Raw genomic sequence first — 17,586 nt, 5'->3', positions numbered from 1 at the left:
ACATTCCCCCTCATGGTTACAGAATGGCAGCGAAAGCTCCAGCTATTCCTGCCTTATAGGGCATGTGCAAAGCCAGGAGGGGAAGGGTACGATCCTTGGAGAGGTACTTTAAGTAGACTCCAGTTGTGTATTCTGCAACGACAGAGGCCTTTCCTGGAATGTGCTCAGCCAGGGCGAGGCTAAAAACATATCAGAGCACAGCTGAGAGGACTTCCAGCCCTCAGAACGCTCCTTCCTTCACAGCCAGGTCTTTGAACCTCCAGCCGTCAGGAAAGGTACTATGGCATACATGTGGTTTAAATGTCAGGAATCTTGCATTTCCTCTATTCTGCCTGGTATGACTTGCCACAGGGCACACCATCTCCCAGTAATGGTGGAAAAACAGTGAATGTGGAAGAGGGTCTCATTTCTTAAATCTTTACTTGGTTTTACCTGTACTTGGTGGAGCTAAACGTTTGAGGAATTCTGAATGCCAGGACCTCAGAGTCTGAGGAGGTCCACCTGCCACACTTGGAGAACACAGAGGTCACGTCCTGGGCATCATGCTGTAGGAGAAAGATTTATTCAGATGTGTCAATGGAAATGACCAGTCTGTTCACCAAGGGGCCTGTTGAGGAGAATCACCCCCACATTGTATTCCTATTTTATTTATTTATTTAGCACTGTTGGAGATCAAACCCAGGGCCTCATACATTCATGCATGCTGGGCTAGTACTCGTATCATTGTGCTATCCACATTATTTCTTCTATAACTTTAAATTTTATCATGTTAGCACTGGCCCCTGGTTTCAGCACATACAGACACTTATGAATCCTATTTTTGACAGCCAACATAGCAGCTCTCATTCCCAGTCTTGTGTCATGAGCAAATTATCCTATTATCCTAGTAATGGACAAAAATTCAGATCATCTAGAGAAGGCACAATAACCTCTATAGAAAAATTGTTATTGTACCATTTACTTAACAAGCCACAATTTAAAATTTTTTTAATTTTAAAAAAGCAAGATCTTACAGAATTATAACACTTCTATGAAATGGTCTATTTTGCTCTGAGATTACAGGAACATTTGTGGAGCTAAAGGAGAGACTCCAGAAACTGCGAATTGTAAGAGTCAGGCACCTCTAGAAATCCACCAGGAATACATCAGAGGAGTGCTGAATACTCCCAACGCTGTTCAAAATCCTGCCTTTGCCCACCGTGACTTCACGGGTCCTTCTCCAAGTATACCCAGAAAAATTATAGGACTGGCTAGAGTGGAAGGTGAAAATGAGAGCCAGATACCAAGAATTACCCTCCCACCAAAGCTACATACCTCAGGGAGAATTCCCTCTCATAGGACCCAGGGTTTGGGGAAGGGGGTGAATGCAGTAGTCAACAGATGTCCACCACTCCTACCCCTCATCCCAAACACACACAGAGCTCTCAATACCTTCACAGCTTCTTTATTTCAGAGAATTTTACACACACTACATTTGCTTGCTTGCTTACTTGTCTGTTCCCCGCTTACAGAAGAGGAAGTCCATGAGGCCCAGGTCCAGCCCATCTAATCTCCATGGAATTGCAGGATTATCACAGTAGATGCTCAGTTCAAACATGTGGAATGAACGAATGACTACATGAATGTGTCCCCAGACAGCTCTCATTTAAATGAAAATTATCAAATGCTTCTATTTTTATCAGTTGAGTTAAAGATGCAACCATCTTTTTTATCAAATCTCCATTAAGGTAGTTTAGCATTTTTGTTATGATGTGTGACTGGGAGTTCAATTCTTTTCTGTGATAAGCACAGATTATTCAAGCCACCATTCAATATTCATTTTTCAGATATATGAAGGTTGTCTACTCAGATTCAAAGGTTTTCTTTAACTTGTCTTTTATCTAAATCAGTCAAGTCTTTTCTCATAAATGAGAATTATTAAATAAATGGCTGCTCTCATAAAATAAAGAAGCAACTAGCAGAAACTATCTGCAACTTCCATGAATAAGCTTTTCCTTAGTGCCTAAGATAATAAATACCATTTGCAAACCAAAACTATGTGCTGTGAGCTTTACAAATCGGTCCCCAGTCCCTGTTCAGTGTGTTGTTATCCCAATGCCACAGGAACCCAGTAAGTGAAGACTCAGAGGCAGCAAGTCACTGTCCCTGGCCTATTGACAAAGCAGAGCTCTGCACCCAGGTCAGGCCACACCAGTACTCACAATTAGTTATTTTATTACTAAGTCATTACCAGTTACTACAGTGCATCATGAATCCTCTCTGAATGTCATAGTTGATCAAATCTAAAATGCAATCAGTTGAAGTTAATGTATAACTGCATCAAATGTGCAATACTGCCAATTAAAGCTATGGAACACTTTCAATTGGAAAATATGTCAATTCCAGAAATGTTAAAATGTGTACATACATATATACACACCCATTCACACACACATGTACACATTATAGATTCAATGAAATGTAGCAATCTACTAGCCTAATAATCCAATAGCCAAATTATTCCTAAAAAATGTTATAAAATTAATTTTGCCATAAAGTACAAAAAAGAGAAAAATCTTAAGAATGAATTAAGCTACAGGAAACTTGCAAACATTTGTTAATACTCTTTAAGAATTGTTTCTCCTGATCTAAAGCAGTAAACCATATAGTTTATAATGTAAAAAGCTGTTAACATTTTTCCTACCAACAAACATGACCATTGCTTATTAATATTTTCATGCATCCAAGTACACAAAAAGGCAGTAAGTACATTTTTTAGAATATTCCATTAAAAGTGGATTTTAAGTCTACCTGTTTTTCTTAACTTCTATTTGTTTTATGTAAAAGCTAAGGAAAATAATACGAATTTCTCATTCCATACCAAAGAACAATATGCTCTGTTGCTAAAGATACTGCTGTAGGTCTCTCTAGAATCAAAGACAACCGACGCTTTAAAAAAGCACTCTCGGAAGTCTCCTACTTGAACAACTAGAGAGGCATCGATTCTCATCGATTCTCAAACACATTGTGTTTTCAGGGCCTCTTTTCTCTTCCTCTAAAAGTGCTCACATCATAAACCCACACAGTGTCTATCCCCTCTCCGGTAACATGGTCTGGGATCCAGTGTGGGAAAGGGAATCGGCAAGCAATGACTCTTGCGTCATCCTCAAGTTCAAGTTCAAGTTTCTTCTCCAACTGCGGCATCTGTGAAGAATAACAGCCATTATTTCAGTAAGCAGGTAGGCAAAAGAAGTGATTCCAGAACACCCTTTTTTATTCAAGAAGCCCTGAAAATACTTGTTAAAAAAGGTCACTTCAGGTATAAACACATCATCAAACAATCCATTAATACAGAAGACACATTAACCACACTTAAAAGAATATCTTCTAGTATCAATTATAAAATATCCATTTTTGGCAGACATATGTCATAGATTTCCAGTTTCTATCTAAAATTATGTTGTGGCAATAATTAAAACCATTAACAGCTTCAAATTATTGACCTATTTAGACTTTTCTCCAATAAAAAAGGGTTTTATTATTTGCTGAAAGTATCAACATTTTAACTATATCAGCAAAAAAAAAAGCTGCTTAGAAATTTATCTGTAGGTCCTAAAAATATAGTAATACCTCATGTCCTAAAAACACTTTTTTTCCTACTTTCTTCATTTAGCTTGCTATTTTAAGATAATTTTAAATTTACAGAAAATTCGCACTGGGCATAGTGGCACACGCCTGTAATCCCAGCAGCTTGGGAGGCTGGGACAGGAGGATTTCGAGTTCAAAGCCAGCCTCAGCAAGCTAGCGAGGCTTTGACCAACTTAGCAAGACCTTATCTCTAAACAAAATATTAAAAAGAGCTGGAGATGTGGCTCAGTGGTTAAGTGTCCATGGGATCAATCCCCAGTAGAAGGAAGGAAGGAAGGGAGGGAAAAAGGAAGGAGGGAAAGGAAGGGAGGAAAGAAAGAAATTTTGCAAGAACAGAACAAGGAAGTCCTGTATTCCTCCCCCAGGGCACCAGTTTGAACATTCTGTCACGTGGGCTTCATCATGTTTGCTCTCTTCCTCTATGACATTCTTCCTAAATCATTTGAGAAGAAGCTGCATATAGCACACCCTTTTCCTCCTTAACACTTCAGTGTGTATTTTCTAAGAAAGTTTATCATCTTATACACTCACAGCAGCCACCGCATTCAGAAACCTTAACATCATATTCCCACAATAGTTCCAATAATACTCCAAATTTGTCATTGTCCCAATAGTGTCCTATATCACATTTCCCCCAAGGCAGACTTCAGACCAGACACATGTTGTATTTAGCTCTAATGTCTGTTTGATCTCTTTTAATCTGGACTCATTCCTATCTCTGTCTCTCATGACAATAAATCAAATGGTCCTCACCTCAGGCTGCTCAAGTTTGTTCCCAATGCCCCAGCTACAGGGATGTGAACTCATCAGGACTCCCCGGATGCTCTTGAGGGTAATGTTAATCACTGGATTAGGATGAAATCTGGGATCTCCACAGTATAGTTACTATTTTCCCTTTTATGACAAGTGAGTAGTATTGACGGGGGAGACGCTGTGAGATGATCCAAACAAACTGTTGCTCATCAAACAACCCCTACCCTCAAAGTAGCACTTGTTGATGATTCTGACCTCACTAGGTTCCATTTTCACAAGTGTTGCAAAGTAGCAACTTGCTAATTCTGTCATTTTTTTCTAAATGTAGAATCAGCTTTCTACTTTAAGAATTTTCCAGACTTCCCCATCTCCCTCTGTCTACAATTATCAGTAACTATGAACACCTATGATCTCATCCCATTCATTGAGTTATAATACATTACTGTCCTTGTTTATTCTAATGCTCAGATTGTCCTAATTTGATCACTGGAAGCCTCCCACAGCTGTTCTGTCTGTCTCTTGGACAAGCTCCCATTAAATATTCTGAGTACTTCCTTATATTCTGGCTCAACAAAATGTTTCAAGCTTTTGTATCTTCTCTTTTCCAGCCCCAGATCAGCCATTTCTCAAAGATTCCCAGTTCCTCTTAGTGAAAAATGATATTTGGAAACCAAGATCTGAGCAACAACTGCTTCCTTTAAAAGTAACCAACTATAGCAAGAAGAACAAATCAATAGTGCTTCCCTGAAGGTTTTATTGCTGATCTACATCTTATAAAAGTGACTTGGAAAAACTCCTGCACAGGACTTATGGCTGGAGTAAGCCAAATCCTAACTTGTCATTAGAACCAATTCCAAGATAATAAAGGATAAGTTCCATTAGGGATGGGAGGTTTCTGTTCTTAAGAGCCAGTAAGGGTTTTGTTTTGTTTTGTTTTTTTAAAAAGTTTCATTTCTTGAAGGGAAAATTAAGTAAGCAAAGAATGAGACAATGTGTGTTTTTCCAAAATATCAGAGGTTTCTTATGGTAATTTTGCTCATCAAAAGGATAATTGCAAACTTATTCATATTACTATTATTCATTTCTCTTTTATAGTTTCTTTTATTTTCAAATGATTGTCATATGCTAAGTCAAGATAAACCTAAAAATGAAAGGAGCTATTTCAATCATAAGAAATTAACTGACTAAATTACACATAAATATGCAATGAATCTGGCTCTTGATATCAAACACAAAGAGAAGCAGTGATGTGTCCTGCCTATAGAATGGAATCCACAATTACTCATACAATTACAGGTTTCAAAGTGACACAAACTCATCTTATTCTAATTACACCTTTAAAACTTTGAACACAAGTTGAACTAGCTCAAAAGCATGAGACAGATCAGCCATGTCCAGCAGCAGCACAGATGTGCTGGACCTATCCCTGCTCTCTGGAGACACACTCCCCTTGCCCACTAGGGTGGGAAGCGCCTCTGCCACCAGGCTTCCCTGGGGGGTCCTTGGCTGGTGGCCCTCGTATCCCAGACCTCAGATGTTGGAGTACAGAGCTCAGGCCACGGTTGGCTCCTCCAGGTCACTTTAGCCTTCCTAGCTTCAGCACCTTCTGCACATTCAAGCCTCACACACTGCTTCCAGCTACTTCTCACCACCCAACCCACCCTGGTCCACACCTGAACCCATGGACACCTTCAAGAGCTCATGACCTAAGGGCCAGTTTCCACTGTGTACAAGTGTACACCACCCCTCCTTTAATTTCAGTTACTGCACAGCACTTATTCCCTTTATGAACGATATATTTTATGTAAGTGTCTCATTTAATACCTACGCTCCCCACCAGCATAGAACCTCAGGGCAGGGGTGCTCTCTGTTGTTCACTAGATACTCCAAGGGATCAGAACAGAGCTAGGTGCAAAGTGGCCATAACTGATGAACAGAGAGTAGAAGGATAGGCATTCAGTCATGAGCCGCTTTTCTTTATCAGAAAATGATACTTTCATTCATCAATTCATAACAAAACAAATGAGTGGTTCTCTGAAGTTCACAGTTAGTAGCTTTCTGGGGAAAGTACAGATAATGGGTATGTTTACACCATATTCATTCACTCAACAAGTATTTATTGACAATTGCTCTGCCAAGAGATGATGAGCTGGAGGCATGTATCGAGGACAGCTGAGCCACACCCCTGAGGTCACTATACAGTGTATACACACAAACATGTAGAGCCAACAGACAAGGAGGTGCAGGATGCCTCCTCTGAGGACAGGGGAACAAGTGCTACAGAATGGAAGACAGAGTGCTACAGCTCACCTCAGGTGATCAGGACAGCTTTACAGAGGAAAGGACAACTGGCCCATGAGTGGCCAGGAGGTGCTCACTGGGGCCAGGGTGGAAAACATATAAGTGGGAAGGGATGGCCCCAGGATCTGGCAAGAGAAGCCCAGTGAAGTCCAGAGGCTGAAAGGATAGGGGCTGAACAGAGAGCTATGGGAAGCATGGTGCAGGCCAGGCTAGAGGTGAGCAGGGGCCACTCCAGGCCAGCCTAAGGGACACGCTTGGTGCATACGCTGGTGTTACATGTGATCTCTGCAAACCTAGACTGAGTCAGCAGATCGGAATGAGAATCCTCATCCTATCACGTGAGAAACACACTTGTGGGGAAGTGCCACAACGGCCTGATGTTAGGCATAATCAGTCGCGCATCAGGAGCAGGGTCAAGGATCTATACAACCAGGTTTCCTCCCTCTGTACCTCTCCAAGGATTGTCCTCGCTCTCCCGTTAATACCTGTGCATCAGCTGCCACAGGAAATGTTTCATGGTGTGCTGGTTTGGCTGAGCTATCATCTGACCATGACTGGAATAATACCAGTGCTCAGAAAATGGGAATGCCTTTTAACAGAAGGACTCCTAGTCAGGCCCAACCCCAAGAGCCAACCTGGCCTCCAGCTTCCCAGTCAGACATTCCCCTTCCCCCAACTCCTCCACTTAGGCAGGGTTGGTGCAGGCTGAAAACATGAGGGTCCCACATGTGAAAATCAACCTTCTGGGCCAACAGAAGCCACCAGCACACGCTGCACCCCAATCAACACACTAACATGGGCAATGCAGGTGAGCTGAATCCTCTCACCACAGGGAAGGTTTCAGGAAGAGTGGAATGCCACAGGCTCCTGGCTAACATTTCCTATGTACTGAAGATGGGGCAATAATTACAAAAGCACTTATTGAAATAATAAGGCACTTACTGCCTTTGAGTGAAGAGCTCCAAACACTGTTTATAATCAAACATGATAGGAAACCCCAGGAGAGGCTGCACAGGTCACACATGACAGTGGCCTTACCTAAAGGCCACTGCTGCCCTCCGCTGGGTCAAGGCTGCATGGCCTTGTAACCCACAGCTCAGCGCATCATCCCACCTCTCTGGACAGCATGGAATGCCCAGCAAATATTAACTTTCTATTTTTACAAAGTGTGGAATTTAACTTAAAGTTACATATCTCCAAAATGCTAATTATTCCATTAAAGAAGGAAAGCCCAAACATCATAATAAGGAGTGAAACACAATCAAAACTCTTCATCAAATATGACCCCAAATAGTTAAATAGTCAGGAATCTGTCCTGCTACCTGGCTTCACTTTCAGAATAAAAGTGCAGAATCCCAAGTTCAGTGTCAATTTTAGGTCTAATGAAAATCACAAATATACAAAATGCAGTCCTTTCAAGGATACGTGACAAAAACATTTCTAAATTGTCTTTAAAAATTAAAGAGCATGATGTTACACTGAAGGTTCTAATCGTTAAGAATAAATTTCTCAAGCACTAAAACATCTTATTTTATATAAATCTGAATAAAATGACAAAAAATCAAATTTCCCTTTTTTTAATTACAAGTGGTATCAGTTATATAGTGCCATTTCTGCAAACATCCAATTCCACCCAGATTATTATGGCTACAATTATAGACTTTGAAAAGTAAAAAGGGATTTCTTTCTCTGGTCTGTAAACCAGCAATTACAGCAGAAGCATCCCAGCCTGACCATCTTCTCCAGGGCTGAAGAGGACATTTTCAAGAGAATTCTATTGTATTTTCACTTTTTAAAGCACAAAATCAAAGTTCAATACTCAGTTCTTCAGCAAATCAGTCAACTGAAGTAAATTGAAACTAGTCAATGCTCATCCACCCTGAAAATTATCTTCCTGCAAAATGGGAGGAATGATCAACTCAAAGAGAACATCCCATTAACTTCCTCAACTGACTTCGGCTTGGTCTAAAGTGAGCAGCCATGAAAATCGTGAACTGCATTCCACACTGGGACCTCATAAGGAAGTTTTCAGACTGGAATTTTAAGACCCTGGAGGATCACTGAGATTTTTATCTCAAACAGAGGTTTAAAAATATGGCTAAATCTTTTATGGTTAAATGTAAGGGCCCTGAACTATTCTATTAAACTGATGAACTGAAATTCAATGTGCCCTAGAAGTCCCTGGAGGCCACCAATCTGCACATGGGTGAGTGGCCACATGCTGGCTCTAGAAAGGCCTGTAGCATCCTCCGCCCAAGACAGACAGGGGAGAGGGGTTACACTGACCATGGCGGGGTATACTCACCATCTGAGGCACACCGAAAATAACAACATTTGAGTACTGCGAAAAGGTGACCTAAGTGAAACAGGAAACAATGGGTAGATTAATTCTGAAAAGTCAGACATTAAGCTTGCTTGTTGCATAGAAGGGAGTAGCAATTTGCCAAGCCGTGGGCTTTCACAAGCTCCTGAAGAGTGGCCCACTAAGTACGCACAGTGAGCACCATGCTCCCACTTCCATTCATGCCAGTCCAACTCCTGAGTTCTCCAAATGCTCCCCCATAACTAAGGCATCCTCAGGAACTCCATGCAGGGCATGCCCAGGGACTCTAAGGCCAGAGACTCCCAGGGTGGTCAAGCCTGGCACCTGGGCCACACATTCCCACTCCACTCTATCAGACACCAACCAGCTCAGCAGAACTCGGGGATTTTATGCTGAGCTATCGTCAGAATTCTAACCCCTCCACCTCTCTAAAATACTATGGAGAAAGTTCAGTACAATGGCTTCTCAACAGCTGAAAACTGGGGGATGTGAGGGAGTGCTTTGCCAGTCAAAATTCTATTGCTCAATAAAAACCTTATTTACTCTATGGAGCGAATGTTTAGTTATATATGGCGTGAAAAACAATGCCAGCAAAACTCTAGTGGATTTTTATAAGCTACTGATGAAGATATTACAATGGGAAACTCTTATTTAAGGCATTTTATGGAGCACTCTTACAGGAAAATTACAGGGCTCTTTCTAGAGTAAATTCAAATTTGGAAGTGCCTCACACTTTATGAGGACAAGAAGTAACCCTGACAGTATGGTTAGTGGAGTCTCTGTTCTCCTCATGGTCTAAGTACACATGTAAACACACACACACACACAAACGTGCATGAGACAGACATTTATCAAGACAATTTATAGGATTTCCACAAGATGGAAAAATCTCATTATTCCATAACAAACAAAAGAGAACATTTTAATTTAGTCAATAAATTCTTGAAATTCACATGACCTATCATATTATAAACTTAAAAGTTTCTGTTCTACTTGTAAAATTTGTTTAAAATACATCTAATTATGCCAAAATATTCATTGGATTTTAACTATTTTTTTCTTTTAAGACGTTTTCCAGTTGTTAGTCATGTTAATTACAATACAAAAGCTTTTGGTTGGATTTTTCTAGAAGTATCCTCCACCACTTTACGTACCTTCCATAAATCTGAAATATAAAATCTGGCAGAGCCGTGCACACCTTCTTGCCAAGCACGGTATCTGGAGTACCAAACCAGCCATGGATTCAGTTCATAACCAACAGCTGAAAATCCTTCCTTCGCAGCTGCTATCACCTGGAAAGAGGCCGAGATTTACTAAAAAGAAGAAAAAGCTATGACATGTGGTCAAATTATATAAATATTTTCTACTTAAGACTTAAAATTCTAAAACACTCCATCAAAAAGCTTTCTCCTTAATAAAAACACTATGTAAAAATGTGTCTCCAGAGTTATGAAACCTGTGGATTTGGTGATGGCCAACCCAGCTAAACTCAAGTTTTCTGGCTTTCATCAAATATTTTAATATCAGAACAGACACTGAGGTTTGCTTCAGAAAACTGTGTAATTAATTCTGGTCTAACCAACCCCAACAAGCAGCTGCTGAGAACCTACCACCTTTTTCATTCCATCAGTGGGCTACACAGCAGCGTTAAGTGAACAAGCCTGGGAGGACAGTTTCATGAACAAGTAATAACAATAAAATGACCTGCTGGTAAAGAATCTGCAATCAGTTACACATTTTCTTAGCATTTAACGATCATACAATTTAAATTAAAACCAGGGGAAAAAACCAGGTGCTGTGACACACACCTGTAATCTTGGGAGGCTGACGCAGGAAGATTGCAAGTTCAATGCCAGCCTCAGAAATTTAGTGAGGCCCTAAGCAACTTAACAAGACTCTGTCTCAAAATAAAAAATTTTAAAAAGGACTGGGGATGTGGCTCAGTGGTTAAGCATCCCTAAGTTCAATCCCTGGTACCAAAAAATAAAAAATAATAAAAACAGGGGAAAATAAAATGAGTGAGTTTAAATAAAAAGTCAACTATAGAATCCTACTGGTCTCCCAAAGGCGGTAAGTATGGTGGAGGTCCTGGGATCTCTCTACCCAATATGCCTTGACCCCACTCTTCAAGGGAGCACCCTTACCGAGCTGTCTCATAAGGGAACTTCCCAAGTAACTACAGTGCCACAAGGCAACCACTTTCTTAGAAACCAGAAAGGTGCCCTTCATGTATGTGAAGGATTCAATATGGACACAAACATTTCCTCCTAATCAATACTCGTCTCCCAATTTCTTAAACACTAGTGGTTGCCAGAAGTTGAGGGAAGGAAATGAATAGGGAACTAGTGTTTAATATTCAGAGGTTCAGTTCTGTGAGACGAAGAGTGCTGCAGAGGGGCGTGGTAATGGCTGAACAAGGAGAATGCTCTTGTGCCACTGGGTATACGTTTTTCAATGCTTAAGACGGTAAACATATTTTATCACACTTTCTAATTTTTTTAATTTAAAAAATAAAAAACAAGAGTGACTTCCTAAAGCCTTCCCAATACTCCCAGGTCATGATCACAGAACAACAGGATTTGGGTCCACTGGGCTGGTGAGATGTGTGTAACCCTGCTGGTCTCCACACTACCTGCTTCTAGCACACCTCTCTGGCTCAGTCTTTCTCTCCAGCGCATCATCAGGATGAAGCCTAAGGACAGTGCCACCTTACACACTGAAGGCTCATTTGCCAGTCAGTGGCCCTGTCTTTACTTACAGGTTCCACTGGGGTCAAGTTGAGCTGAAGTTGATAAAACCTGATCTTTAGCTAAGTGAGGTTCTCACTGGCTCCTCCTTATTTTAACTCCATGTTACCCCACAGGAACTCAGATTTAAATATGAATAAATGCTGAGAAACACATAAGCAAACATCTGAGCAGCAAATAAGTATGAATTGTGAAATTCCATGATCAAACATGTTTCATCTAATTATGCCACCTTTACTGGCCAAAGAATTCTAACAATTTGATAAATTGTTCTTTTCTACCTGTCATGGTTACAGAGTTCTTCCTCCTTTAAAAAAAAAATAAATCTGAGAAAAATTTCAAACACATGCTAGTGCTCTAACAGTTTAGTCAAACAAACAAAAAATGAAACAACTACTCTCTCAACCTGACAGATCTGGCAAGTCTTTGCATAGGCCTCACAAGAAACATAAAGAGAAATTTTAACTATCCTCATTCCAAACTTAAAATACTGTGGCATAACTCACAATGCGTCCATCACCACTACCAATGTCTACCAGGGGTCCTCTTCTGCATCTCAACATCTTCACGACATTTTCAATCTGCTTTGAAGTTGCAGGCACAAAAGGTAAACAAATTTTCCGCAGGGCTGGTGTGATAAACGGTGTAGCCACAGCATACACAGCCACCAGTGCTCCACCTACAATCCCAGTAAGGAGGAACCCCCACGGGCTTCTCTTCACACTGCTGGCTTCTGAACTTGTGGGCAGAATGTGTCCCAACTGCCTTTCTTCTTTCAGTGCTTCTGGAAGTGTACCTACAGAGAGAAAGCAAAAAACCAAATCTGAAATCCAGGACTATACTGTTTTCTGATTTTTTTTTTTTTTTTTTTTTTAGTATCAGGAATTGAACCAAGGTTTACTAAGCTACATCCCTAACTCTTTTTATTCTTTATTTTGAGACAGGGTCTTGCTAACTTGCCTTGAACTAGGGATCCTCCTGCTTCAGCCTCCAGAGTCACTGAGATTACAGGTGTGTGCCACTGTGCCTGGCCTGTAATTCTTATTGACAAATAAACTAATGCTTTTTAAGAAAACACAATTTGTCTGAACATAATCTAAATTACAAGGTTAAGATTCCACAATGAGTTCTAGATTTCATTGACAAAATTTAAGTGATTTGGAGAAAATTATTCAATAGAAATGGAGGACTAAAATCTTTTCTTCTCAACATATTGGTTTACTGATGTCTAGGAGTCACCTGAGAAAACAGTGTATTCAAACTCTGTATAGTAATTTATTAGTTCAATATCCATTTCAATATCCATTAGTACATGCTTTTTATGTTCTGAACAAAGAAAGTCTCGTAAACAAATACACATGAAAATGTCTAAACACTACCTAATTCAAGAAGGACAATTGGCCGGGCATCTATAATACATTTCACAAATGCAATTTTGAAGTAACAGAAGAGACAAATATCAGATTTTACCAAACTCTTAAGTATAGTAATAAATTTTTTAAAAAGCAGATCCAAAAAGAACAAAATAAGAGTCATTTCAATATTATCAGAGACTAAAACAAACACCCTCCCATCACTGATCACAGAAATGAGTGTCACCTTAAAAATCCTCGAGTTTTGTCCTTTAATGCTCTTACCAGGATGTAAAAGTGATATGGTTTTAAAAATGGTAAATGAGGAGCACAGCACAGGAGGGAGGAGTGTGTCTCCTCTGGAGCCCACTGACCCTGTGACACCAGCTGTCAATTTACTTCGACCCTGAATCCCTCCTTTCTCATTGCTGAACCTCTGTTTTCTCAACTATAGCGTGGGGGCCCTAGGTGACTGCAAGGATAAAATGAATGGAGACAGGTAAAGCACACGGGACAGGGCTGGGCACACAGATAGCAGCCCACTGCATCACCAATCACCACCATGCTGGAGACACCAAAGCCCACGGCGAACCAGACCATCTCTGCCCTCAAGTAGCTCCCCACGTTGCTCATGGCTATGGCCTAAAACACAAAAATCCAGAGGAAACAGGAAAAGGCAAGAGGGAGAACATCAGATCCTTGCCATTTATAGATGTGACTGTTCATAGCTTCATTATCAGTAAGCCAATCAAAAGGCCCACTGCTTAGTTTGATAACTGCCCTAAGAAATCACCACACACTTAGTGGCTTGAAACAGCACACATTCATTTCCATGCAGTGCTGGAGCTCAGATGTCTATAAGGGGACAGCAGGGCTGTGTTCCTCCTGGAGCCTGAAGGGTAGGATGGGTTTCCTCGGGTTTTCCAGCTTCCAGAGGCTGCCCATATTCCTTGGCTCTTGACCCCACATCACTCCAATCTGTTTCCATCTTAGAATCTTCTTATCTCACCTTCCTGTCTCCCTCTTTCTTTACAGGGATCCTAGTAAAAACATTGGGCCCACCTAGATAACCCAGGATAATCTCCATCTAGAGATCCTTTATCACACCTGCACAGGTTAAAGTGATTACAGTGTAAACATTGTTGGAGGAACCATTATTCTATCCACTGCATCACGACACCATGTCACCATGAACTGGGACGATGTACTCTGACCCCAAATGTTGGCATACACAGCAGTGGGTTACACTTCAGGGAAGTTGGCCAACCACCAGGATTCCCAGCTCAGCATGGCTTTATTCTTCTTGACTTCCGAGGCCCCCTGAGGGGGAGGGAGTTTCAAAACTGGTTTCATAGTGAAAAACTAACTCAAGAGAAAAAAACAAGTCTCCTTACTAGCACTAGTGATAGAGGTAAAATAAAATTAAGCTTGAGAAGGTGGCAAGTATTTGATAGAAAGCAAATTCTTTAAATGATTTCAGATAAATTGTGGCATTGAATGGAAGAACTTGCCCACTATACTTGTGCATTTGTTTACCTAGAGAGGTCAAGGTATGTTTGTCCTGCCCTTTATAGAGTCATGCTGTGGGCACTCCAACTGCATAGTACAGTGGCTCAGAGGATCTGAGTCACACAATTTAGAGTCTCAGAACTTAAGTAGGGTAACATAAAGTAAACTGCTACTACAGCATGGTTTGCTTGCCAGTAAAATTGAGAAATAATTGTTATTCTTTTACCCCAATTCAAAATTGAGAAAGACAAGACTTATCAATAATACCATCCCCATAGGGTTAGTGGAACAGCTAAATAAATAATACAGACGAAGACTTAGCACAGGCCTAAGAGACTGAGTAATGACTGTTAAACTGCTATTTTTATTCTCAAGACTATAACTTGGGGAAGGGAGCTCAATTTCTTAATAGCTTTACTGACATATACATAGAATTTGCCCACTTAACATTACAATTCCATATTTTATTTTGTATATTCATTGATAATGTGCAACCACCGCCAATTTTTTAATATTTTCTTATTACAAGAAGTCTCTTATCCTGCAGCTACCATCCACCCCCACCACCCACCTCCCATCCTGCCCTAAGCTACCATTAATCCATTTCTGTCTCTAGAGTCCCCTATTATGAACTTAGTGGAGTGGAATCAAATCATACAGTGTCTTCAGTGACTACTTTCACTTAGCATAATGTCCTCAAGATTCACCCATGCTGGCTCTTGTATCAGTACGTCATTCCTTTTTATGGCTAATACTCAACCACATGACTATACCACATTTTGTTTACCCATCTGTAGTAAACACACACAAGTCAGTCAATCAAAATTCTACTTAACCTGTATAAACATAAACCTTTCCATGCAACCAGCAAAAGATACAATAAAGAGCTCCTGGTCTTCGGGACCTCCCAGTGGCCTGTGAGTATTAGTGTTGAGGTAGATAGGTGAGGTGGTGAAAAGCACTGTAACATGCAGGAAATGCTGTGGAAATACAGGGTAGCAGGAGGGAAGACTGATCCCAGTTATGAGACCAGTAAGGTATTGGCAGAGAAACAGAATTTGAGCTGGTGGGCAAATGAAACATACCTTGGAACCAAGGCGTGGAAGGTGAGGAAGTCCTGGCTGAGCAGAGTGGAAGATTAATAGGAAGGCAGGTGTTTGAATACAAGGATATGTTTATTTTATTACATGTGGACTAGATTGAAGTTTTTTGAGCAAAGCCACTACAATATTTGGGTTTTAATGGATTTTTAACCCTTTTTAAAGGACCATGTTCAGATTCACAGGACTATTTACTAAAATGTAAATTCCAAGAGACTTCTGTCAGATATGCTGTTCTGAAACATCAAGCCATCGTATTAAAGAAGAGCTGTGGTGAGGATTTAAGAGAACTTTCTTAAAAACAGAAGACTGCACAAGGTTAACTTCTGTTCTGTCTCCAGGACCTGTCTACTCAGTGACTTCTGATACTGGTTGAAAAACACAATTTTCAAGGACAAATTCCGATTAGCTAAAGACAGAGACAGGGACTAAGATGTTCAAAAAGTTCAAGGAAAAAGGCCAGAAAGATCCTGCTTGTTTGGAATTGTGACCAGCCACATGTTTGAAATAGGGTTTGTATTTGAAGGTCACAAGACTTAGGGCTGCTCATTGTGTAACCGCATATGCACACTAGTATAACTAAGGCTTATGTTCCTTTAGAGGCTTTTCTTGTATTGGTCCAATGTCATTTGTGTCCTTTTTGCTGCGTATCAGCTATTGATTAGGAAAAATCCTCCAAACACGCCTGTGTTTCAACAGGAAATAAATTACACAAAGGATGCTATTAGACATTTTCTATTCTTCACAACTATCTAATGAGCAAAATGAATTGCAGGCTTCACCAGTGTGAACAAGGAAGCACCAACTCGGCAGAAATGAGACCCTACTACAAAACCTAAAATGCCCTTGATGTATCACCCTAAGCCTAGACAAAAGGTGGGCCAAGCATTAAAAGAAGTTAATGGACCACCAACCATTCCAAATGTTATAATATATGCATTTATTTCAACGTTCAAGACCTAATAAAAATTGGTAGTAATTAACAGGAGCAAACCCTTGTCCTATAGAAGATGGGGTGAAGAAAACTGGAAAACCCACAACAAATAAATCTACCTATAGGTTGCGATTTAGGGACATGGTACCATCTATTTAAGATTAACAAGAAATATACTTCTGAAGGCAGCAGGACCCTGAGCAACAGGCTGTTTAACTTTGCCTCATAACTAGCTTCTAACCTTGTGCGGGTTACTAGATTATATGTGCAAAATGTGTATTTATTTAGCAAACACTTAAACACCGCGTGCAAAGGACTAGACACTTCTCCCTGTACCCCTACTGCAGCCCTACGAAAGGTAGATATGAGTGTCATTACAGCCATTTTCGCAGACAGGGAAACTGAGGTACAAAGGCACCAAACGGGCGGTGCAAAGACGCGGCTCGTAAGCGGCATGGCTGTGACCGCACTGAGGGCTGAGGCACGTGCCCCACGGCGCTCGCAACAGCCCCCGGCACACAGCGCCGGCCGACCACTGGGGCCCAAGACCCCAGCACCGGGACAGGACAGGGCACCCGACTTTTGCAGCCCTCGAGTTCCAGCAAGCCGCCAGCCCCACACCGAAAAGGAAGTACTGCGCCGCTCCGGCCTCACCTCCTCCCTCCATCGCGAGACTTCCTGCGGGGCGCAGGGAGAGGAAGTGGATCCTACCATGTCCTCCCAGTCGGGTGGGAAGAACTCAGAAAATGATTTAAATAAATGAGTTTCTCGTTGGGACCCACCGCTCGGAAACTCTATATCGTAAATCTTTAAAGAAGTGACTAAATTTGGCCTACTCTTGGCTCGTGTTTCTAAAAGTCCCCGTCAGTCTCTTCGCACTGCCCCCCCTCAACTTTCCTGGATGATAGAAGTTCCCAAAGGCCACTGATTCCAGAAGTTA

At 41.0% G+C, this 17,586-nt stretch overlaps 1 protein-coding gene across 2 annotated transcripts; it reads right to left on the bottom strand.

Moving 5' to 3' along the window:
• Positions 1-1,428: 1,428 nt before the first annotated feature.
• On the bottom strand, positions 1,429-17,448 carry Atpsckmt (ATP synthase c subunit lysine N-methyltransferase). Of its 2 annotated transcripts, none has more exons than XM_046430361.2 (5): positions 17,301-17,441; positions 12,258-12,547; positions 10,159-10,296; positions 8,987-9,037; positions 1,429-3,183 (listed from the first exon to the last, which is right to left on the bottom strand). In XM_046430361.2, exons 1-5 carry the CDS (start codon positions 17,311-17,313, stop codon positions 3,013-3,015), a joined length of 663 nt encoding a protein of 220 aa, XP_046286317.1. In that variant the 5' UTR covers positions 17,314-17,441; the 3' UTR covers positions 1,429-3,012. The 2 variants fall into 2 exon arrangements, with proteins under 2 accessions (XP_046286317.1, XP_046286318.1); XM_046430362.2 differs by having other exon boundaries at positions 3,158-3,183; positions 10,203-10,296; positions 17,301-17,448.
• Between the last annotated feature and the right edge of the window lie 138 nt (positions 17,449-17,586).

Source organism: Marmota monax, unplaced genomic scaffold, assembly GCF_021218885.2.
Source record: "Marmota monax isolate L192 unplaced genomic scaffold, Marmota_monax_Labrador192_F-V1.1 WCK01_AAM20220418_F8-fsc00082, whole genome shotgun sequence".
Lineage (NCBI taxonomy): Eukaryota > Metazoa > Chordata > Mammalia > Rodentia > Sciuridae > Marmota > Marmota monax.
The sequence above is the reverse complement of the archived record's forward strand: the minus strand, read 5'-3'. Positions and strand labels throughout refer to the sequence as shown.